General features: G+C 42.3%; 2 protein-coding genes and 1 long non-coding RNA gene across 6 annotated transcripts; all 3 read right to left on the reverse strand.

Moving 5' to 3' along the window:
• Nucleotides 1-274: 274 nt before the first annotated feature.
• LOC139573442 (uncharacterized) lies at nucleotides 275-2070 on the reverse strand. The gene is made up of 3 exons (XR_011674596.1): nucleotides 1979-2070; nucleotides 1605-1705; nucleotides 275-1429 (listed from the first exon to the last, which is right to left on the reverse strand). It is a non-coding gene; the product is annotated as an uncharacterized lncRNA (long non-coding RNA).
• Nucleotides 2071-2253: 183 nt separating this feature from the next.
• LOC139573440 (zinc finger protein 574-like) lies at nucleotides 2254-10746 on the reverse strand. Of its 3 annotated transcripts, none has more exons than XM_071396869.1 (5): nucleotides 10614-10746; nucleotides 9340-9505; nucleotides 7505-7620; nucleotides 5927-6070; nucleotides 2254-4237 (listed from the first exon to the last, which is right to left on the reverse strand). In XM_071396869.1, exons 2-5 carry the CDS (start codon nucleotides 9485-9487, stop codon nucleotides 3389-3391), a joined length of 1257 nt encoding a protein of 418 aa, XP_071252970.1. In that variant the 5' UTR covers nucleotides 9488-9505; nucleotides 10614-10746; the 3' UTR covers nucleotides 2254-3388. The 3 variants fall into 3 exon arrangements, with proteins under 3 accessions (XP_071252970.1, XP_071252971.1, XP_071252972.1); XM_071396870.1 differs by having other exon boundaries at nucleotides 9650-10619; XM_071396871.1 differs by lacking the exon at nucleotides 10614-10746 and adding an exon at nucleotides 10364-10498.
• Nucleotides 10747-11115: 369 nt separating this feature from the next.
• On the reverse strand, nucleotides 11116-20385 carry LOC139573439 (uncharacterized). Of its 2 annotated transcripts, XM_071396868.1 has the most exons (8): nucleotides 20114-20385; nucleotides 18979-19420; nucleotides 18193-18699; nucleotides 13714-17994; nucleotides 13426-13612; nucleotides 13063-13285; nucleotides 12505-12818; nucleotides 11116-12468 (listed from the first exon to the last, which is right to left on the reverse strand). In XM_071396868.1, the coding sequence occupies exons 2-8, from the start codon at nucleotides 19358-19360 to the stop codon at nucleotides 11397-11399; spliced, it is 6966 nt and encodes a 2321-aa protein (XP_071252969.1). In that variant the 5' UTR covers nucleotides 19361-19420; nucleotides 20114-20385; the 3' UTR covers nucleotides 11116-11396. The 2 variants fall into 2 exon arrangements, with proteins under 2 accessions (XP_071252969.1, XP_071252968.1); XM_071396867.1 differs by having other exon boundaries at nucleotides 11116-12818.
• Between the last annotated feature and the right edge of the window lie 4249 nt (nucleotides 20386-24634).

A 24634-nucleotide genomic window follows, 5' to 3' on the forward strand; every position in this document is an offset into this window, starting at 1 on the left:
TTAATGACACCTACTGTCGTGGAGGGGTATTACAATAACAAATAATATTTGATTATTTAAGAAGAGGCTCTTATCCAGAGCGACTTACAGGAGAAATTGGGGTAAAGGGCCTTGCTCAATGGCACATTGGCAGATGTTTCACCTAGTGGGCTCAGGATTCGAACCAACGAACTTTCAGTTACTGGACAACACTCTTAACCACTAGGCTACCTGCCTGACCTGTGAATGGAACTTTGCACTGAGTGTGAAAAAGCATAAAACTACAAGGGGGATATTTAATGGCAGAACATATTTTTTATTATTTTTTGGGATGCGTCTATAAAATTGATTTCACATATTCTCAACATCTTTTAAAAACAGTATGTGCCTCCTGTTTTCTGAACAAAATGCTACAATAAAAAAAGTTAAGATTATGATATGCAGTCCTGACAAGACTATGCAGAAGGGGATTCTGCGCCTGAACGATCCATACTCTGCAGCTCCTCCTCCTCATTGCTTGAGTGTAATGAAGAGTCACTGTGATGATGAGGGGTGGTGAAGTTTATCTCCAAGATCTGGAAGGTGGCACCTGAACTCTCCCTCTGTGGTTTTGTTGAGTTTGCTCTGTGTGCTGCCTGAGCTGCTGCATATGCTGCCTGAGCCATTGCCTTCCCTATGGCCCTCCAGGAATTGCTGCAGAGGTTCTGGCTTTTGTGCTTGCAGAACAAATGATGGCTGCCGAAATAGCCCCCACAGGTGGTACACTGGACCAGCCGAGGGTTGCACTTGTGTTTGTGGAGCACGCCAGGTGACCAGAACTCTCGAGAGCAGGCCTGGCAGACATGAGTAGGTTTGGGGCGGGTGTAGGGTTTCAGCAGCATATGAGCAACGCCTTTAGGCCGGCCTGGGCCACGTTTGGAGAAGGCAGGTCGAGGATGGCAAGGCAGAGCTAAACTGTGCATGTTGACCTGGTGTCTGATGAGGAGCATGTCATTCTTGAATATGCGGCAACACATGTTGCATGGATGAAGGTGCCTTTCCTTGACATGATGGTGCAGAAGAATAGGCAGAGCAAAAGTTTCTTGGCAGAATCGGCACAGCAAGGGACCCGGGGACACCACATCAGGCTCAGGGGTCTGGAAGACACTCTGGCTTGCCTCCAGGGATGGTGGAAAGGAGAACGAGGAGTAGCCCAGATCTATGGCGTCAGGAGAGGGGAGCTGAAGTGGAATATCCCAGGTGGGCTCAGCAGTCGTTTGACTCAGGTTTGGTTTCATGTCAATGGAGAGGTTCAGAACAAGATCCCTAAGGACCACAAGGCACTGGACACAGAAGGACAAATTTCTAAGAGAATCTCTCCAGCCACAGTTACGGCAATAGATCTTCTTTGGACTCAGGTCCAATGGCTCTTCCTCAGGAGATGTAGAGGATTGTGGAGCAGTGGGATTTCCTGATAGGCAGAACAAAAAATATGACAGGGACATCAAATCAGCAAAAACAAAACTTTGGAAAAATTGCCTAGAAATCCCCAGTTCAAACGGCTCATAGTGGGCATTCATAAAATGATGTGCAAGTCCCTGGCATAAAAGGAAGACAGAGAGCTGTGCAATAAAGATGCAAAATACCTGTAAAATCAAACCCAGGTCTCCCTGTTTTTTGGTGGCATCTCTAAATGTATCCAGCCCTCAGGTCGAATATGGTATTGAAGCTGGGTGATTGAGAACACCTGAAACAGGGGACCAAGATACTTTAAGCTTAGATCCATTTTGATAACGCAAAAAAGCAACTCAAAGGTAACTTTATTTTAGAAACGCAAAACTTTCTTTTAAACAGCAGAGGGCGTAGTAAACTAAATTATGTTCATCTTGCTATCGGTACAGGGCATCTGCTGTCGTCTTAATTACTCCTTGCGCGACGGCAAAAACCCTATATTTAATTTAGATTGTTTTTTCGTTTATCTATCATACTCTACAAATAGCCTGTCCACTTATTCAATTACCTGCGCTAGGTGAGGGATTACGTTTGGGATTGTCCGCAGAAAGATTGGTCTCCCGTTGGTTGACTTATGGTCAGTGATTTTTTGGGGCCTACTTACTACCTTTAAGAATGTTTTCATTCCGAATTTAATTGATAATCATCTGTCAGTAGTTACAGCTGCTAGGCAATAGCGGGTGACGTCACAAGCACAAATTAATAAAAATTGGGGGTAAGGAAGGGCACATTACATTTACATTTAAGTCATTTAGCACATTGAAAGGCAAACAGACAAATGTATCATTCTGTAGCAGCCCTCGGGGCACCTTTATTACATATTGGCAGTGTCCAGGCATGTTACATGGGGAGAACAATGAAAACAAGAAAACGTCCATTCAGGCCTCTGGTCATTTCGTCATCATGCCAAACTTAAATCAAATAATTTATGTAAAGTTCATTAGAATATTTATGACATTTAAATTAAGTATAACAAATCAGAAATATAGGTGACAAGGCGTAGCTGGTGGCAGGATTATCCTAATTCGAGTCATTGACTATTAGTCTTCATTACAACCATTGTTTAGGATGACATCATGTTAAAATCCATGCATGACACCAAAGAAGAACCATTGGGCCTAAATCAAACGAACTTAAGAGGATAAATACACTGATATCTATTATACCCTGCGCAATTAACAATAGCAGTACAATTTAGAAGTTAATCATAATTGAAAGTTTGGCATTACAATGCACCACTACATGAACCAGAAACCGTATATAAATAGATGCAATTTCTAAGAGACGTTATGTAACTCCCAAACATTACAATCCATGGTTCACTTATCACAATAATCTTTGCCAAAAAGTAAATATCCAACAGGTTTTATAAAATGCACGGCGGTTGCATTTCATCTACTACAGAAAACGTACTTAGCAATATAAAAATCATAAAACAAACAAGAAAAGCTCCATGTCAGACAGCATGAAAGCCAATTTACATACACCTCTAAAAAATAATGTAAAACCAGTAACTAAATTCTTATGATCATCATTTAAAGATAATCAAAACAGAGGGAACAAACACGATGCCCAAAACTAATTATTGTCGTTCTTAGTCCAGATAAGAAACAGATGGGTTTAACAAAGGCTTACATATTTTGGTTAGTAAGTCAGTCACTCCAAGTGTGATGTGTGCCTTGAACATCTTAACAATCCAAAAATGACAAATGCTGAACAATCAGTGGGATGCCTCAGGCCACCTGTTAAAAATCCTGCAAGAAATTCCTCACATTCTAAAAACACCTCAAACTTATGATCTAAATTTCACACCCAACCTCAAACCAACAAAAACCCTTGACCAAATTCAAATTCTTTAAAACCCCTCTGATACTTCGTCCCCCTCCCCAATCACTTTACAGAAAACACCGCTTCCCCATTATCTCTTGCTGCGGCCCGCCGCCTCTTGCTTCTCCTCTTCCTCCTCCTCCTCTGGGTGGCTGCTCTGCTGGTGGCCCTTCAGGTTGCTCTCTCGGCCAAAGCTCTTGCCACAGGTAGGGCAGGCGTAACGCCCCTTGGTGTGTGCCCGGTTCTTGTGGGCTTCTAGCTGCTCAGGACGGGCAAAGCTCTCCTCACACTCCTCGCAGGGGTGGGCCTTACGTGGGGTGTGCTTTTCCTTCTTGTGGGTGCGGAGCTGGGCCAGGGCAGGGAACGTGAGCTCACACTCAGGGCAGGGGTGCTGCTTGGGGGGAGCGGGAGCCGCTTTGAGTTTCTTCTCCTCTGCTGGGGCTTCACTGTCGTCTTCTCCGGCCTCCTCGCCTACTGCTGCTTTAGGACGGCCCCTCCTGCCACCCCCTGCTGCTGCTGCTTTCCCCTTGGTCTCAGCCAGAGCTGCTGCAGCCTCCTCTGCATTGTTTCCAGTCTCCGCCTCCTCTGTGCCCTCTTCCTTCTTCTTTCTCCTCTTCCCTTTCTTCTCTCCGACCGTTGCGTCCTCTGCTTTAAAGGGCCGTCCGCGCTTCTTGGCAGGCGAAGCGCTGCCGTTGCAGTGCTGGTCACCGGCGTGGTTCTCCTGGTGCATTATTAGCTCAGACTCGGTCTCGAACCCCCGGTTGCACTTCCCACAGCGGTGGGTCTTGGTAGGGTCATCTGGCTCATCCACCTCTGCCTCTGGGCGGGGGTGCTGGGCCAAGCGGTGGGTACGAAGGAGGGCAGGGCTGCGGAAGGTCTCACTGCAGTCCTTACACACAAATTGCCTCTCTGGACAGACCTGTCTCCTGTGGGTCGTCAGCTGAGGGGGAACAGAGTGAACAGAACGGAAATGTGAGCCAAGACTGAGGGAAGAGTCCAGTGATTGACATTAACTGTTCTAGCCACAAGCAGGACTGCGTTTTTACTTGTCTGAAAGCTCAAGTCGCAAAAAAAAAAGGATCTGTAACACCATGGGCCAAAAAGGTGACTGAAAACTGTGTTGAGTGATGCAAGGAACCACTTCCCAAAATAACATTAATTATCAACACTAGTATTGACAATAGAAGGCTGCTGGTCTCGGATCCCATGTACTACATCTCCTCCTAGTGGCCTTGAGCAAAGGCACATAACCCCCACAAAGTAAAATACTGCACTGATATAAAAGGCTACTGTATAAAATATGGTCCGTCAACCCTCCATCTGGAGAGCTACTGGGTGTGCAGGCTTTTGATCCAACCCTGGTCAAACACACCAGAGTCAAGGTCCTGTTGAGTAGCTGATGTTTTACAATGTGGTGTGTTCAAGCAGGGCTGGAGCAAAAGCCTGCACTCCCAAGTAGCTCTCCAGGAGGATAATTGGCCACCCTGCAACATTACAATTACAACCAAATACTTTGATATCTTTATAAAATAACTCCCTCACTCAATGTGCCGGGGATCAAATGGCTAAGGTGGGAGAGGTAGCTAACTAAGATGTTTTTAACTATTTGTAAGGTTAAAATATTCAGTGTTCAAAGAAATGTTGACAGCATAGGAGTTACTAGTCAATAACTTTTTCTTATTACTTTGTCAGAATTTCATGGCCAGTATTGAATAGAGAATCCTAGCCAAATTTGAGGTCAAGACAGTATTACAAACGGAGTAGGCAGCATTGGTTTCATCAACTGCGCACCCGTATCAACTGAACTGTCTGCAATTTACGGTTATACACGAGTGCCAGTGGAAAGTTATTTTAGGACATCGAACATGAATACATGCTAATAGCTAAATAGTTAGTGAGAACCAGCTATAGTACACAATGTTTTGAATTGGCAATTAGTTTGTCTGTTATTATTTTACCCGATGCGCAAACATCTCTGTCTCTCCCTCTATGACAACAACCCACTGACACACACGCATGTGATGTACACACCATGACCTTTCCAGGATTTTCATTTCTGACCAAAAATTTGCCCTAACTGGGCAAATAACTCACTAACTAGCAATGAATATCAACAAATGTGCACTTTGATCAAAACGCATCTCGCGACTGCATGATTGAAAGACCCCTCATGCCCGTCAACACAGGACTACAATAATTATACTCGGATGCACTCTGCATAGATTGGGAGGACAGTGAGAAACACATCATATCCAATTCTGATCAGAGTAGCCTAATTGTTTGATTGTGATTTCTTTAATTGTCCATTTGGACAGCTTTAATCTATAATGTCCTTGCTTGAAAATGTTTTATTGCCCTGGGCAAGCATTAATGTAGCCTGGGTGGCAAGTAGCCTAGCGGTTAGAGTGTTGGGTTAGTAAGTAAAAGGTTGCTGATTCGAATACCCGAGCAGACAAGGTAAAAACTGTCGATGTGCCCTTGAGCAAGGCACTTAACCCTTATTTTCTCTAGGGGCTCCGTACTATGGCTGACCCTGTAAATCAACACATTTCACTGCACCTATCCGGTGTATCTGACGATAAAAACACCTTATATTGGTTCAGAACCCGTGTCACTGTTCTGCACTCACCTCAGAGAAGGTACGGAAGCTCTCTTGGCAGTGGGGACACTTGAAGGGCTTGTCCTCCTTGTTGTGTGAGCCCTGGTGCTGGGTCAGCTCCTCCGAGGACGGAAAGGTACGGTCACACACATAGCAGGTGAACAGAGTATCTCCCTGGGAAGAAAATAGACGTACATAAATTATGTTATGCGTTTGCTAAATTGGGGGGGGGGGACCGCAAATTCCTACTGGTCTAGTCTGGAAATAAGCACTTACAGTTTAAGTTGGAAATTTACACACACCGTAGGAATTGTGACATTTTGTTTAAATGGATTTGGCTGACATTTAATCATAGTAAAAATTCCCTGTCTTAGGTCAGTTAGGATCACCACTTTATTTTAAGAATGTGAAATGTCAGAATAATAGTAGAGATAATGATTTATTTCAGCTTTTATTTCTTTCATCACAGCCCCAGTGGGTCAGAAGTTTACATACACTCAATTAGTATTTGGTAGCATTGCCTTTAAATTCACCCCTTAACATGATGCTGCCACCCCCCGTGCTTCACGGTTGGGATGGTGTTCTTCGGGCTTGCAAGCCTACTCCTTTTTCCTCCAAACATAACAAGATTCATTATGGCCAAACAGTTCTATTTTTGTTTCATCAGACCAGAGGACATTTAGCAAAAAAGTACAATCTTTGTCCCCATGTGCATTTGCAAACCGTAGTCTGGCTTTATGGCGGTTTTGGAGCAGTGGCTTCCTTGCCGAGCGGCCTTTCAGGTTATGTCGATATAGGACTCGTTTTACTGTGGATATAGATACTTTTGTACCTGTTTCCTCCAGCATCTTCACAAGGTCCTTTGCTGATTTGCACTTTTCGCACCAAAGTACGTTCATCTCTAAGAGACAGAACGCGTCTCCTTCCTGAGCGGTATGACGGCTGCGTGGTCCCATGGTGTTTATAATTGCGTACTATTGTTTGTACAGATGAACGTGGTACCTTCAGGCATTTGGAAATTGCTCCCAAGGATGAACCAGACTTGTGGAAGTCAACAATTTTCCCCCCCTGAGGTCTTGGCTGATTTCTTTTGATTTTCCAATATTGTCAAACAAAAAAGCACTGAGTTTGAAAATAGGCCTTGAAGTACATCCACAGGTACACCTTCAATTGACTCAAATTATGTCAATTAGCCTATCAGAAGCTTCTAAAGCCATGACATCCTTTTCTGGAATTTTCCAAGTTGTTTAAAAGCACAGTCAACTTAGTGTATGTAAACTTCTGACCCACTGGAATTGTGAAACAGTGAATTCTAAGTGAAATAATCTGTCTGTAAACAATTGTTGGAAAAATGACTTGTGTCATGCACAAAGTAGATGTCCTAACCGACTTGCCAAAACTATAGTTTGTTAACAAGAAATTTGTGGAGTGGTTGAAAAACAAGTTTTAATGACTCCAACATAAGTGTATGTAAACTTCCGACAACAACTGTATGTTGGTCTGAAGCTTATGATATGACAGAAAACATTTTAAGGTAAAAACAGTGCCTCAGTAGATAATACCATCTAGAAAGTTTTTGATTGTTAGGCAGGTTGTGTAGTAGCATACCTGCTGGAGCTGCTGCTTGTACTCCTCACGATGGCTCTTCTTCATGTGCCTCTCCTTAGCTTTGGAGTTACAGAAAGTGATGAAGCACTGGAAACACTGCAGGTTCTCATGCTGGTCTGTGAGAAGAGGGGGTCAGCGATATGACAGCTGAATATTTATTGCCTTCCCTACCTACCAGATTGATTTCATTCAACCCAAAGAAAATCTGTATTTGTCTATGAGTATGGCTGTGACGGTCATTACATTTTGTCAGACGGTGATTAGCAAGCAAATGACTGAAGATCTCAGTAATTGACTGTTAATTAACAAACACATTTAGCATCTTCTACAAGCCACTGATGCAGACCTTTGGAACAACTAATTATTATTTATTTTTTAAAGTGTAACAAATCCATGTAATATCACAAAACCATTATTTATTTTAGACAGGTCTAAAGAAACATGAAGAAAATGTAGTCTAGTTCAGAAGAACAGAATATCATACTCAGTTGTCCTTATGTTAGGCCCTGATCTGGTTATGCCATATGGCTGTGGGCTACACTAGATCATTTGGGAGAAAGGATTTGCCATGGCATTATTTTATAGTATTCAGAATAAAATTGAAAATAGCTGAACAAAATTGAAAGGATATTTTCTCCAAATTATTTGAGAGATTGCGCACATGCGACTATTCTGTGTTGACAGTAAAAAATAAATAAAAAGATTATACACAGGCACTCCTATATGATTAATTTAGAGTAATGTAACTTTAGTTGTGACAAATGTTGGGTTGTGTTTTGATTTTTAATACATTTTTGGCTACATGATGCAAGTAAAGATTTTTTTTTTTTTTTAAGTTGCATGAAAGGCATGAGCTCTGCTTAGTTTATTTGGCAAGGCTTTACACACTTCATCAGTCTCTCATTCACAATTTGACAAGCACTTGATAATGCCTCGAATTTCCCAGCTGCATCCTCTGTGTGGCCGAAATGCCCCCTAAAATAACCCATGCCTTTTGCGGAGAGTGGCCTTTGTGCCCTTGGGCTGAATATAATAATTATAATTCCCTTCTGCCGGCTGTGTGCCGAAGCACACCTCTCATTGTTTACGCTTTCCGTCACGTGATCAGGTCTTTCTCACAGGCTAAAAGTGACGTCAGACACGTCGGGGAGGCAACTGTGCGTGTCCTTATCCAATTCCGAAGTGCATATTGAGGATATTGGAAGAACTGTCCAAATTTACTTTGTCAGCCAACAAGATGAGTAGGCCTAACGAACAGCAAACGCACTAGCCTATGTCAATCGATTATCACCCATACTACAAAAGTTGACCTATTCTATTCTGTGCGAGAAATACATATTCCTAACAGTCTGGGACAGTTGTGGGATGCAATAGATCCCAAATTAATACAAACACTAGCATCAAAAAACCTGTTTCAAGCAATGAGCCTAACGCAAGAGATGAGAACGGCATAAAATGTTGATAAACTATTAGGCTATTTCTTCACACGCAGCAATGCGCACACGGCAGTAGGTTATAAGCTCAAATGTTCCATTAGCAGGAAAACACAATTTTCAAAAGTGCAATTATGCATGTAATACTTTTATGATAAAAGGTGCATTTTTATGGTGTATACTATCTTCCCCGAACTTGAAACTCACGTGCTGAGTATTTATGCCAGTTAAGCTCTACACCCAATGTGTGCATCTTTTAAGGTCTTTGTATAATAAGTAATTTCTTGTACCCCAAAGCATATGTTGTTAACATTGTCTGTTTGTATACTTTTGTATGTATACTGTTTTTTCTGCAATAAAAATACAATTTCAACAAAAATAAATAACTGCCACCCAACTCACATGGTTGAATGGTGGGTGGAGGCGGTGCTTTGAAGGAGGAGATGGGTTTGTAGGGTTCTGCTGGTTTCTCAGTGGTCAGTTCTGCAGGGGGATCTGGTTGCCCCTTCCCCATCACTATCTCCTCTATATTCAGTATGTCTGAGTCCATCGTGGGAGACTGGATGTCCTGAAAAGTTTAAACATAAGATGATCGAGTTTGCCAACCAGGGAGGTACATTACTATGTAATGTAGCCAGATGGGCTTTAATATAGCTAATAATAAATTATCACATTGCAAGCTAAATAAAAGTTATGACAGACATTTACTTACATTTTAAATAACTAAGTCTTGTACACAGGCGTATCTCAATTAAATCCCACTTATTTGGACTGAATGCTAAAAATAAAAAAGGGTTCACTGACTTTATGGCTGGCTGGCTAATTCGATGTTAGTTGCGAACTAAGTTCTTGACTAGTTAACTACATAGCCAGCTGTTAACTAACATTAATTAACTACAGCTAGCTAAATGCCCATAATTGATTTTATAGCTTTAATTTGCTTGCAAAAGTTAGAAATAAGAACGTTAAAACATGCACAGCTAGCAGCTCAAGGCTCTAACGTTAGCTGAAATAGGCTCCCAAACCAACAAGGCCCTAAAGTTAGCTAACGGTGAGAAGGATGCCCATATCAGCTAACGGTAGCAGGTTAGTCGACATTAGAAGGATAGATTGCGAGTTTCCTCAGAAACAGATTATAATTTTCACAAGGTGAAGCAACGGTAGTTATACTTTGGCTAGATGCATTTAATGTATACACTATGCCAAAGACGATAGACATGTTACATTTGTACTAATGTTAACGTTTGTCTAAATAGGACTTCGCGAAACTCCTGTTAGACAAACGTTAGCCTTTTCCAACCATTAGCTACACCGACACGCATGTTACACAGCCCGATATTTTCGTTACGAATTCATAAAAAATAAAATGTTTAGTGGTCAGTTTTAGGTTCTTGCTAGACGGTTTAACAGTCAGCTGTGTCTTTACCTTAGCTCAGCAAACCATTGATGGAGAAGACTAACACCAAGTTCGAATAACAACCTAGCTAGCTACATTAGCTGGCTGGCTAACAATTCAAAACGGAGAAATAACAATTTAGCATATTACGGACGTTTAGTTCACGGAAACCAACTGCCCCACCATGATATTGTAAATATGTAGTCATAAGTCTTAAACGATATTAGCAAACTAACGTTACAGCTAAACATGAATTGCGAACAAGCCGTTAGCCACCTACCTCAAACCGCTTCCAGTACAGTGAAAGTGGAAATTGAATTGCCCCTTGTCACGTGACAAGGGCAATATTTGTCTTCAACAAAACAATTCCATTTTGAATGCTTCTCTGCTCTTTCTCCTTAACTTGAGCAAATGCATACACGTGTTTGTCTATGCTTGGGTGCAGTTGATTTGGTAAATCATCGAATTAATTCGCTGTTTGTTGCTAGAGATTTGATGAATAACTCCGATGAAAAAAATTTACCTTGAGAGCAGCAGGTGGACCAATACAATTCACAACCCAAACAGTCAGGAAACGTACATGTATTTGCTCCAACAGTATTAACTCAATTATTCAATTTACAAAGAACGCCAAAAACACATGCTGAAGCTTCTTGGCATGTAAACAACAAAACAAGGTTCAGAAAAAAAATTCAGCACCATTTTAAAATTATAATTTCAAAAACATCTTCAAATGTATTTTCACTTGGTTTCAGAGACATTGACTTTATGGTTATCATTAATTCTCTTTTCACATTTTATTTTGTAGGCAAATTCATACAAAAGCCATTGCATACATTAAGATTACATTTACACAGTAGGGTAAAAAGGGACAAAGTTCCTAATTTGCTGCACAGGACTGAAGCTGACACTGAAAAGAGAGAAGTACTCAAAGAACTATGGTGTAAGGGGAGAAATATGAAATCAGAGCTTCTAAACTAAAAGAAAAAACATATTTAAAGAAAAGCTAAACATAGCATTAAATAAAACATGCACCACTTAATAAAAAAAAATCTTATCAGCTTCAAAAACTCCCTTGACTGTGGAAATTCAAGAAGCAGTTGTGGTTACGAGAGATGCAGAGAAACACGCAACACTTGAGGCATCGTACTCGAGACATTCGCTCACAGCCTCCGAAGCGGCACCTGCCACCTTCTCCCTCCCCAAGCTGCTCCGGCCAGTGGCCCAAACCGTCGTACCGCGTGGCCACGTCAGGGAGAGGACTATCCTGTAGCAGGCCAGGATCTGGGGCTGTGCCCGGGGAGTGTAATTTCTGAGGGGGGTGCGGAGGGGCTGAGTCCTGGGTGTCTGAGCCACTAGAGAGGATCAAGGCCTTGGAGACCTCTAGCCTGAATGCCATGAGGTTCAGAGGCTCAGGCAGAGGAACATGATCCTGCCTGTACTGCATCCATGAGTTTACCAGAGCCAGATCTGTAAGGTACCACAGAACGGCCTGTGGCCAGCTAGATGGTGCTGAGGCTGAGAGTGGGGAATGGTAGAGATTCAGTAAGTCTCTATTGAGGCTGGCTGCTTTTTGAGCCTTCTCGAAGCTGTCGATGAGAGATGCCATGTTCTGCTGGGCCTTCCCTACAGTAGAGAGGATGAAGCCGAGATGGTACCTGTGTAGCATAAGCCGCCCGTCAGAGCTAACAAACTCATCACCCATCTGTCCTTTGGCTCCTCCCACCTTGCCCGCACCATGCACCCCAGACCCAAGGAGGTGCTCCAACATGGCAGGGGTAGAGAGCTCCTGCTTGCAGAGATACACCATCCCATCTCTGGACACCATTTTCTCAACAGTGGCCTCTTTGTTGGAGAGATCCAGACTAAGGTTGAAATCTAGGATCAGACCGTCAGATCTAACTAAGACTGTGCTGTGCAAGGAGGGCCGCTTGTTGTTGATCTCTCTACACGTCAAAGGGAGAGGGTATTGATCGACTCCATGGTCAACCTCTCTTCTCAGCATCAGGCATCCGGCCCGAACGTGGTCCATTAACGGTCTAACCCTCCAAAGGGGGTCAGTTTTAAAACTAAAACAGTCCTGGCTGGATGGTATGTCCCCACACCTCTGCCAAATGCTGTGAGGGATTGTGGATGTCTGGGTTGTGGATTTTGCAGACACAGACTTGGAGCTAAGAGCTTGTATTTGACTGTGGCCGCGTGTAAGTGTGTGGCCGCTGCCATCCAGTTCACCTCTAGTTGTGCCAACTGTAGGGTTAGCTGGGGTGTGTAAAGCTCTGAGTGGGTTGCGTGTAGGGTCTCCCTCCTTAGGCCTGTCTGGATTACCACTGTGTCCAGCTTCCTGGGTGTCCATGGGATCCCCTGCTGGCGCTGGAGATGACAGTTGCAGTTTGCAGGAGAGTTGGGAGAAGCGGGAGGAAGACATGGTGTCAGCAACCAGAGGCACCCTGGTGAAGTCCTGCCAGTACAGCTTGAGACTGGGGAACTAGGAGAGGAGAAAGGGAGAACGACATTGAAGACAATGCTAGTTTATGCAGCATTAGATAGTGTGCTCATAAGAATAACTGTAGACATTCAAAAGTGCAGAGATTAGCATGAGTTTGACCCAATAAGCCTAACTAATTTGTTCTTTACATGTCCCATTCAGTGTAGTAAGGATGACGATGCAATAAAACTAAACGCCACATGAATAAGATTCAGGTTATACGCCAATAGTTTCATTTACATACCTTCAATGTTCCCATGGCAATGTGGATTCCAACAAACTGTGCCACCTCTTTTGCTGTCACTGTGTTCGAAAGATGGGACACTTTATTTGTGCACCGGGCAATCTCTGCCCAAGCGTCCCAACCAAAATACTTGGAGAAGTAATCAATGGGTTTCCTGTAGCCAGTCCCTGTCTGGGACCCTCCCATAGATCCTGAATGAGCCTGGCTTTCTGTGGTTGGCAAGCTGAGGAAAACAATTTACATCAAAACTGACAACATGACATGTCCTTAAGGATACATACAGTACATGACAATAAAAAGTAGAAACTTTCAAATTAAATTGTACAGTGTAGTCATGAGTAAAATGCAAATTATAATAGTTACTTGTTTGGTATATAATTTGAATGCAGTGAGGCATGGCTTTGGCTGTCATGGAAACAGGCCATAACTACAGCCTCAGGGTCAGGCTGCGGGTCAGAACATTCAACAACCTCTGACTCCACTTCGTCAGAATTCTGAAGTAGGAAATCAACAAGCTCCTCAGTGTCTTGCTGCTCAAAGTCCAGCTCACCTGGAAAAAAGAAACAGTATTTAGTTACATCTATGGATAACTTCACTATTGCTTATGAAAATGTACATTGCTACAACACATGACTCATGTTGAGATCTTACCTTCTCCATACTCATTGATCTCAGATCCCAACTTTGCTGCTCTCCTGTTCACCTCATACTCCTCTACTGCAGGGTTGGTAGTGGATAGAGTCTCCACTGGATGGTTGAGTATGGCCTCTCCAGGCACCACCAGCGCTGGTACCCCCTGCTCACTTTGAGATGGCTCCTCCAGAAGCTCCCTCTCCTCCTTCACTGGGTAGAATATGCACTGCCTGGTACTGCTGTGCTCCACATTCAATTGCGATTGACCTTGACTAACCTGGGGATCATTCAAAACCAGGTTGTTTTCCTGCTTCACCAGATACATCCTGACCCCCCTCTGCTCCACTGTGTGTCTGGCATGAGAGTTGTGTGGCACAGGAACCAAATCTGAGGTGTTCTCCTCCACCTTGACCTCTTGACCTCTCAAGTCTGCCATGAGCACCATTCCATTCTCCCCCACTGCTGCCTCTCTCTGCCTTGAGGTGAGGAACCTCTCCAGTATGATGCCTGGGGATTGGCCAGTGTCTCTGTCGTTCTGGTCCCCTGCTACTCCCTTCATCACCATCCCATCTTCGGTCTTCAACATCTCCACTACACTGGTGGTGACTGACTCTAGCTCAAACACTACCTGGTCCTCAGGGTCCTCCTCAAGCGATGAGATGAAGGATCCAGATGGACATGGAGCTGTTAGCATGTTTTGCTCAGAGATAGATCTGATCTCGGTCTGTAAACTGATGGGAGATGACTGACCAGGATGGAGAGTAGTGACGTCTGCTTCATCCTTGATTTCAGTATCATTATTGAGTGAATACAGCTGGTAGACTACCTGACATTCATCAATTTCTTTCTCTGGTTCAATTTCTCTCATGCCCTCTCCTTCTAGACTCTTCTTTGTGGCTGAACCTCTCCTCCCACGTCCAACTCCTCTTCTCCTGCCCCTGGTGTAATTCTTTCTGCCCACTCCCCTCTTTTCCACTTCTCTTCTCTGCACCATAATCTCCTCCTCTTCTTGCTTGATCTCCAGCGGGTCAGAGGGGCAGGATTCGGTCTGTACATTTTGTGTTACAGTTACAGTTCTATTCACATTTTCAATCTTAGCATGTGGAGATAGTGCATGAGTGCTATTGTTTTCATGAGTGCTGTTTTCATGAAGGCTGGATCCCTCATTTTGTGAACTGTCTTTATGACATGAGCTCTGGTGTTCCCCCTCATTTTGGTCCCCATCCCCAACAGTGACCAAATCCACCTCCAGTAGTAACTCCTCTTTAATTTCATCCTCAATAGGCCCTAGGTGCTCAAATCCAGAAACAGTAGGTATGGGAGCATCAGCAGTGTCATTCATATTGCTCTGACTCTCTGACTTAGTGTCCGCTGTTTGGTGACAGCTGTGGAGGGGGGCTATGGGTGTGAGGTGAGGAGGAAAAAGATTCTCGGACAGAAGGGGTTGGACCTTGTCAGATTTGGCCAGATAAGTGAATTGAACTTGTGGAGGGGAGTAAGAAAGAGTTGAATTTGGGGCCATATGAGAAAATGATTCCATCCCCTCTGAGATTTTATCCATGTTCTTCTCCCTTTCCTTCTGTCCACCTTCAACAAGTGCAGCAGCCAGAGGCAGAGAGGGGGAAGGGTTCAGGGCTGGGAAAGAGACTCGCTCCCCTCTTTCTCCCAACCCTATCATCTCCACCGCCATATCCCAGTCAGATGCTACCTGCATTCCAAATGTGTTTTGACTCAATGAATTTTCAATGACCTCTTCAGTCACATTTAGTGGAGGCTGGCCTAGATGTGACCCAGAAACGCCCTCAAAGATGTTGCCGTTAGTGTAGGTGAGACCAGGGCTCTCCACTGCATGCAGGGCTGCCTTGTGCTCCTGGAGGGACGAGACGTCAGAGAACCTCTCACCACAGTCCTTACATTCAAGGGCTCGCTGGGAATGAAAGCCACTGATGATCCCCTTTGGCTCCACTTTTTGGGCCTTACGTTTCCTGCTGGTCTTTGGCTTGGTCGGAGATGTGTCAGAAGAATGAGACGTAGTCTTATAAGGAGCCAACACAGAGAGTGCTGTGTGGTTCTTTTTGGGTCTCCCTACTTTTCTTCCCCCTCCAGCAGCTAGCATTTTTAGTTGTTTGCTTTTTGGCCCTTTCTTCTTATGGATGGGATGGGTGTCTTGGTGGAGATCTGTTTGACCTTGGGGGGCTTTTGAGGCATCTAATTTGTAAACTTTCAATTGGGGCTGTTTGTGACCTTTCAGTAGGAGTAGGGACTGTTGCTTTATTTCAGGGTCGGGCATATCTTCTGATATTGGGCTTGTTTCCACATTCGGTTTATTTTTCTTTCTTCCCGTTTTTGACAGCTTTTGCCCCTTTGTTTTCTTAGGCTGGTCCTCCTGCGCTATCTTCTGCTGCTTTTTCTTTTTTGGCTTGGGTGGAGTGATCACCTTTTGCTCGCTAATCGGTTCAGGTCTAATCTGCTCAGAATAAGTCTCACTAATTACATAGTTTTGCTTTTTTACTTTCTTCTTCCTCAGCTTCACTTGATGCACCTGCTCGTCTACCTGCAAGACTTGCTGCACATGTGTGTCACACAATATAGATGGGGATTTGATTTTTGACTTGGAAATATTGTTTTTCTTCTTGACTGTTTTTTCTTTACCAACCTTTAAGGGCAATTTCTTGTCAGGTAGAGTTGAGACACACATTTGGTTCATATCCTGAATCTGGTCTCCTTTCTGAAGCAGCTTAGATGGTTGTGGAAGCTTATTCTGGTTTTTAGGCTTCTCTTTAGGACCAAACTTAACAACAAGACGAGCTTTCGTTGCTCTTGGTCGTTTGGCAGGCTCCCCTTTCAACTCCACCGTCTGCGGTTGCATATTTCCTTGCATTATAGAGTTATTTGGCTGCTTTCTCTTCCTCACTTTTACAAATTCTTGTACTGACATCAAATGCACAGGCAGTTGTGAACTCTGTGGCGCCTTTGTCTCTGACGGCGGAGGGAATATTTCTGACGTCTGAGTGCGAGGCATCTCTCTGCTGTTTAGTGCGTTGTTAGAAGCAGACTTATCTATCAGTGTCTGCAACTGCTCTTGTGATGTCCGTTTGTTTCCTTCGCAAGGATTTTCCAAAATGTGCTGCTGCTCATTCTCTGTGTTTTCTAGAAGAGGTTTCTCAACTGATCTTTGCTGTCCTATTCCCATCTGTTGCGTCTGTCCAATACTGGAGTAGATCTGATCAAACTGTAATGTCTCCATCTGTGTGGCTGTCTCTCCTACCTGGCTTGTTTGTCCAGGAGGAGTTTGTGCAAACTTAACTGTTGGTACCAATGAGGAAGTGGAGAGTTCTTCCTGCTGGTCAGTTTTTAATGGCGTCAGCTTTAACTCCACTGTTGGTATGAGTGACGGGACAGACATGTTTCCCCCCTGAACCATTAGATTCTGTCCAGAAGTCCGTTCAAATAGAAATGTTGGTAGTGACGAAGCAGACATAAGTCCATGTTGATCGGTTTGAGTCTGTTCCAATTCCAGAGTTGGTATCAGTGAGGGAGTGACTTCCAACACAACCGTTTGACTTTGTTCAGTCGTTTCCCTGAGCTCAACTGTTTCACTGTGACAGAACACCTGTTCCACTGATACAGTCTGAATCATAGTGTTCTCTTCTTCAACTGTCTGACCAGTCTGTCCAAGTAACTGCTGAGGAATCATCTCTCCTTCATGTGTTTGTGTTAATCCAGCATGCTCAGCGTATGTAACTTCCTGTGTGTGTGAAAGTAATGGGGTCTCCATTTGTCCATCTGATATTACAGGTTCCAATGTAATAATTGGTTCCAGTGATTCACATTGTGGCTTTGCCTGTTCCAGTCCCATTGACTTAGTCTCTCCACCCCCAATCTTTTTCAGCTCTATAAACTGTGGTTGAGTAAAACGGAATTGCAAATGCTCTCTCTTTCCCTGTAGCCGCTGTAGAGCCAATGGTTGACCGTGTGGCAGCACCTGTCCCAGTATCACCACCTGGTTCACTTTGCGCACGTTCCCCAAAGACTCTATTAGTTTCCGGATTTGTTCAGTGTCTATGTTGTCCACCTGCTGGAGGGGCCCAAGGGATTCCATTTGGAAAAAGGTTGGCTGGCCCAAAATAGCCTGGGTTATGATGGGCTGACCTGGCTTCACCTGTTGGCCAGCTAGTGTGGTGCTGCTGGGTGCTGTAATACACAGGTTGTGCTTGTGTTTCATGTGATGCAGCCGTGTCTTGGCAGTCTTGAAGGTTGCCTTGCACACGGAGCAGGACAATTTTACCACTGCAGTGCCTAGATACAAAGAATACAGATGAAAGTTTACATCTTGGCGTAAAAGGTGAAGTAGTCATTTGTCACTAACAAAAAGGTTTGGCTCTGCGTAGAATCACTAGCTTTATCACTGTATAGTGTATATCACTAGCGTTTCACTGCACATCCCAGTATGGGAAGTTGTATGACATGAAAACAAACAAGTTTTTCAGTACTCACCACTATTCTTCTTTAGCTGTGCCTTCGTCAGTGGTGTGATCCCTCCACCTCCTTCCGGCGAATGCGCTAGTGCGTGTTTCTGGAGGGCCTTGGACATGCTAAACCTCTTGCCACACTCCTTACACGCATAGGGCCTCTCCCCTGTGTGCGTGCGGCGGTGATACTTCAGTAAGGTGAGTGTCTTGCAGGGTTTTCCACAGTCTGAGCAGGTGTATCCGTACAGGCCGAAGTGAAGCTTCTTATGGAGGGTGAGCTCAGAGGAACGGCTGAAGGCCTCACCACAGATGGGGCACTTGAAGGGCGTCTTTTCCGTGTGTGCACGCTGATGAAGCATGAGGTCACTGGAGTTGGTGAAGTGGCGGTCGCAGACGTAGCATGCAAACAGGGCATCCACCAGCATGCACTGCTCGTACTCTGCCGGGTGACTCTGCTTGAGGTGGCGCTCTTTGCTCTTGTGGTCGCTGAAGATGATGTGACACTCCAGGCACTGCAGAGAGATCTGGGAAGCTGGGGGGAGGGAGAAGGGATTAGAGGACAGAACACTTGTATCCCAGCTTCAAACCTATATTAACACACAATAGAGGTTATTATAAGAGCAAAAAAAATGAATGAACTGGAGTAATAGCTTAAAACTGCGTATGAAAGAACTACAAATAAATCACCTAAAAACACTACAGGGGACATTATGAGATTCTGTCTGCAATACTAAAGCCTTGAAAGATAAATACAAAAATGTATTACATGGTAACCAGTCATGTCAGACTATCAGAGAAGTTAAATACTCACATGTGAGAGGCATCACCATTTTTGGTGGCCTAGACATGTCCATCTTGAGTGGCTCCATTCTGTCCTTCTTGGGGGGAATATTTTTTCTGTCACCAGCAGTCACGTCATTCACATGGGTCTCCTTCTGTGCATCCTCAGGTTGGCCCAGTTCCCACTCTTCAGGAGCAGCAGACTCTAGAGGAACAGCGGATAGTTCAAGTATTATCTCTGTAGAAGCAGTGGGGTCTGAGACACACTCCAAAGCCTCTTCTACTGTGGCAGGTAGCAGTTCCCTCATTGGTTGTTCTTCAGTTTCCATGTATTGTTCATCTGTAACTATTGGTTGTTCCTCGATTTCTACTGCTTGTTCAACTGTCTCCACTGGCTGTGTCAAGCGCTCCATGGCCGACTTGGTTCCTGCCTCCACAACTGGAGGTTCCTCCAGGTCTGTAAAACGAATTCCCTGCAAAAGAGTGACAAGTTCAACAACCCTCACACAACATCTGCATTAAGGTAAAACACAATGGTGTGGAAAACAGTGAAGCACACACTGCACACTAAAACACAGGCTAAAAGAGACGTTTTATTTATTTAAAAAAAGAAAACGACGCATAATGTGTGAATGTAAAGCAACCGACTCTGTATTCTAAAGAGAGTATACGCCCATAAAATGGCCATCCCAAACTAAGCCTATAGGCTCTGATTCCAAGGGAATCATGACATGCTGCTGCCTTTATCGACAGCTGGCAGGCAGGCAAATTAATGGACACTATATTTGTATGATAAAAGATGCTCTCAAAGAGGGATGGATAATAGGCTACAAGGATGGTATTTTACATTGCGCTAGAACAACAAGCCTACAACCAGGGTACTTTACTGCTGCGCAAATGACGGCCCGACTAAACATGCCAAATACTGACGAGGAACGTTATTGCTCACAACTAACTGGTGTCCATCCATCATCTTTAATTGTTCGGATGTCTTGCTGCTAGGCTACTGGACAGCTCAGAAAAGGCATTGATGAAAGGCATACAAATAGCCTATATTGCGTGGATTTAAAACATTTGCAACGCTCAGCATTACACGCAAGCGGCATATGTATCGCCGTATGACTGCTCATATGATCACACCACTATGTGTAAATCTATTACGTTACCTATGTTGGTTTCTTTATCCCAAACATCTCCGCGTCGTTTCTCGCTTCGCACAAAGCCAACAGAAACGAGCTGCAGAGATTATGGAGTCATACACAAACCAGGTTGCAGAATGGGATTTGTAGTTTTTCCTGGGAAGCATTTATTTGTTGATCAGCCTTAAAGGCCCTGCGTGGTAAATCTGCTGTTTGAATTGGCCGTGCAGCATTTACCGTGATATGGCCTCTGCAGAAATGGGGAATTCATGCTTCGCGGAGCAGAGCTGTTGTGAACGAAGTTGGCAAGGAAGTGAATTTGTATTTATACAGGACCTCCCGCCCTCACCTACCGCCAACCAACCATGTCAATGCGGAGCTATATGGAGCCCTCCATATTATTACATAATTTGAGAGTCGCACAGCGATGCGGTAAAGAGCTCAATTTGGCCTCTTTAAAAAAAAATTTTTTTTTTAAGTTTAATTTATTTATTTTCTTTTAATTTATTTATTTTATTAACAACAAATCAACAAACAACAAATGGCCTCTGCGTGCCTCCAAAGGCTCCGCGATTGCGTCACATCATCCTTTTCTTTCTTTTTTTCTTTTTTTCTTTAAAATCAAATCAATACAGGAAGTACATGTGGGAACACAAGTTTATATACATAATATACAAAGGACAATTGGGCTAGGGGGTACAACATCACATTACACAAGGACCTTGTGGGACATACATACACTTATAATTCTAACAGCTTCTTTGTTGGTAGATTATTTAATTGTCTTAAAATATAGTTCAATGTATTTTTGTATGGTAAGAAAATGTGGTGTTTTGTTTGTAAATTTACATTTGTGAATATGAAATGTGGCCAAAAGAATAATGAAATTAATTACATAAAATTGTTTCAACTTATTTCTTTCATAGGTAAAGAATCCAAGCAGTACATCTCTCCGCAATAGTGTAATCTTCATAAATGTGTTCAATTATAAATCTACTGATGTCGTGCCACAATTTCCTTACATGAATACAATGCCAAAAAAGATGCAACACCGTTTCTGAGTGGTCATTACAAAAGGTACAATTTGAGTTTATGTTTTTCTTAAACTTCTTCATACAGTGGTTGGCAGGATAATATTTATGAATAATTTTAAAGCAAACTTCCTTAATTTTGTTAACAAGTAGGTATGTGTGTGGCAACATCCAAACTTTTCCCCAACAGATATTAACATTAGAACCGTTCCAATAAGGCATGACATAAGGTATAGATAGATACAACATCCTGCTGAAACAAGGTTCGTATCACTCTATTGTTGAATGGAAACTAATCTTTCCTACTGATGAGTCAACAGGGTTAATAGAAGGAAGGTTCTGAGGGTCAGATCTTTACACGTTCCTGAATAATAAAGCAACAAAATCTGGCAAAATCTTTAGGTGTTACAGGTATCTTGTAAAGTGATAAGAATTCCTTATAACTAAGTAAAAAACCCTCTGCATTTACAAGTTGGCTCACCAATAGGATATTATTTCGGAACCAATATTCTAAAAACAAAGAAGTATTTTTATACACTATATCCCGATTATTCCATATATAATATCTGTGTGGAGAAAAATTATGCTTATAAATTAAGGACCATGACAAGAAAACCTGCTGATGAAAAGCAGAAAGTTTCACTGGAACTTTGTCAATATTATAATTGCAAACCAACATGAAGTTAAGGCCACCAAAAGTACAGAAGACATGATGAGGAATAAAATTCCACATAGAAGTGGGTCTTCTTAGGAATTGTTTTATCCAATTGATCTTAAAAGTATTATTTAAGGTAGTAAAGTCCAGAAAATTCAGCCCACCATACTCATAAGTGTTCCTTACAACAGTTTTCCTAATGTAATGGGTACGGTTTCTCCACAGAAAGTTGAAAAGCATCTGGTCTATCTCCTTGCTTATTTTACCATCAAGATATAAAGATAGAATGCCATATGTTAGTCTAGAGATACCTTCAGCCTTGGTTATTAGGACTCTACCTTTTAAAGATAAGTCCCTCTGTAGCCATTGATTTAGCTTCTTCTGGTTTTTTTAAATAAGAGGGTTAAAATTTAGTAAGCCTTTAGACTTCTGATCCTTAGTAATGGTTATGCCTAAATATGTAAGTTCTTATTCCACTGGAATACCATAATATGAAGGTCTCACACAATCTGCCATGATAATAAATATTAGCCATGAGTTTATTAATGTTAAGATATATACCAGATGCTTTAGAAAAGGATTGTATCACATTGATCAATATGGGAATTTGGTTAGCGTCTTTCAGAAAAAGTGTGATATGGTCAGCCAGCTGGCTCATAATAATTTCTTTACCAGCTATGGAAATACCTTGTACAGGACAATTATTGAAAGAATTTGTAAGAAGTTGGGTGATTAATAAAAACAGATATGGAGAGATGGGACAACCTTGCCTAATTCCTCTCTTTAACTCAAATCTAGGTGTGGTGCCATGTTTCAGTTTGATAGAGCTGTTACCATTTATATAGAGAGTCTTAATAGCCTTACAGAAAAAATCCCCAAAGCCAAATTTCTCAAGGGAGTGGAAGGAGAACTGATGCTTTGCTGTGTCAAATCCTTTATAAAATCAAAAAATAATATGAAGCTATCCTCAGCTATTAGGTCTGAGTAGTCAAGTATGTCTAATACTATTCTGATATTGTTAGAAATAGGTATGTTCCTCATATAGCCAGACTGTGTTTCATCAATGATTGCATCCAGGACTTCTTTAATTAGTTTTGCAAGTAGTAAGGCTAATATCTTATAGTCATTATTAAGAAGACAAATTGGATGCCAGTTATTGATGAGCAGCACTTATTTTTTAGGCTTAGGTATCAGTGTTATTAACCCCTGAGTCATTGTAGGAGGGAGAACATTGTTTTTAATATTCTCTAAAAAAGACCTCAAGTAGGAAGGGAGCTACTTGGTCAGAAAATAATTAGTTAAATTCTGACGTAATTGCATCAACACCTGGGGATTTATTGTTCTTTAGATGTTTGATAAACTCTATAATCTCTTCAACTTTGATGGGTTCATCACACTGTTTAGATTCTGTATCACTGATATAGTGACATTCAGTGAGTCAAAAACATATCTGTGGATTCCTGAGAGTACGTAGCGCTATACAATTTTCTGTAAAAATTGCTACAGTATTTAGCGATTCATTTTTGGTTCATATGTAATAACACCATCAATGTTTAACTAATGGATAGTGTTATTTGTAGAGTGAAATTTCTCAAGTCTAAAGAAATAGGATGAATTCTGTTCTCCCTCCTCAAGCTATTTATTTCTAGATCTAATAAAGGCTCCTTCTGCTTTTAATCTATAAATATTATCCAGTTTATTTAATCTATATATATTATCCAGTTTATTTAATCTATATATATTATCCAGTTGATTTAATCTATATTTATTATCCAGTTGATTTAATCTATATTTATTATCCAGTTTATTTTGTAACTCAATCAGTTCCATCTTCTCCTCCCCCGAGAGGCAGGTTGTGAACCTCTGACAAAGGGAAGTTATCTTAATGATCACCTTTTCCTCCTCAGCTCTTCTGGTCTTAGCAAGATTACTACCATATTTTCTAAGGTATTTCGACACCTCAAATTTAAAGAGCTCCCAGTTCTTGCAATAAGATTTTCTTCACAAGCCCTTTCCCAAAAGTGTGAGAGCAGATCTTTAACCTCAAACTTAACTATATCATTATTTAATAACGAGCTATTTAGCTTCCAGTAGGATGCTCTACCAAGGTTAGTATCAGGGGTAAATATTTTGATATCAATGTAAATGGCCTTATGGTCTGTGAGGGGAGTAGTACAAATATTTGTAGTTACACACTCACTATCAATACATTTGGATATGTCAAGGCTGTGGGTAACTGGTGAAAGGAGTCAGGTGCAGGAGAGCTGAGATGCGTGGACAAGGTATTTAATTCAAGAAAACACCAGTACAAATACAAATACTATGGTGCTGGAAAAATACCGGTACCACGAAATACACGGGCGTAACATGTCGTGGAAAATTGCAAGATTATGTTATAATGCTTGTAAGATTATATTATAATGCTTGTATTGCATTATAATGGTTGTTTTATTCGACAGAATAGAGTATTGTGTATGTGTTCCACTGAGGATGGGCCTCTATGAGATAGCACTGACAGAGAAGATTTACGATGTCTTTGGGTGATAAAACCTAAAGAGCATTCCAGAGAACATGAGCAAATGGTTCTGTTCTATGCCGTACCAGGGAGAGACGGTTCCCTTTTGGAGTAAGGGGGCCAGACACTGGTCTTTACAATGAAAACTGTTGACACAGCAGTAACTGTCTGCTATGTTTTATAGATATCTTTCATACAAATCTTAACCTTTGTGAACTGTTCCTAAAATCCGTGGTTCGTCAGTGTAAGTTGAGAGGGGTGTATCTTGGCTATAAAAGATCTTTGTACTTTTCTGTTGGTACTTCTCAACGGTTCATTAGAAATAGTGAATTGTTGAAAGTCAAATG

Source organism: Salvelinus alpinus, chromosome 4, assembly GCF_045679555.1.
Source record: "Salvelinus alpinus chromosome 4, SLU_Salpinus.1, whole genome shotgun sequence".
Classification (NCBI taxonomy): Eukaryota; Metazoa; Chordata; class Actinopteri; order Salmoniformes; family Salmonidae; genus Salvelinus; species Salvelinus alpinus.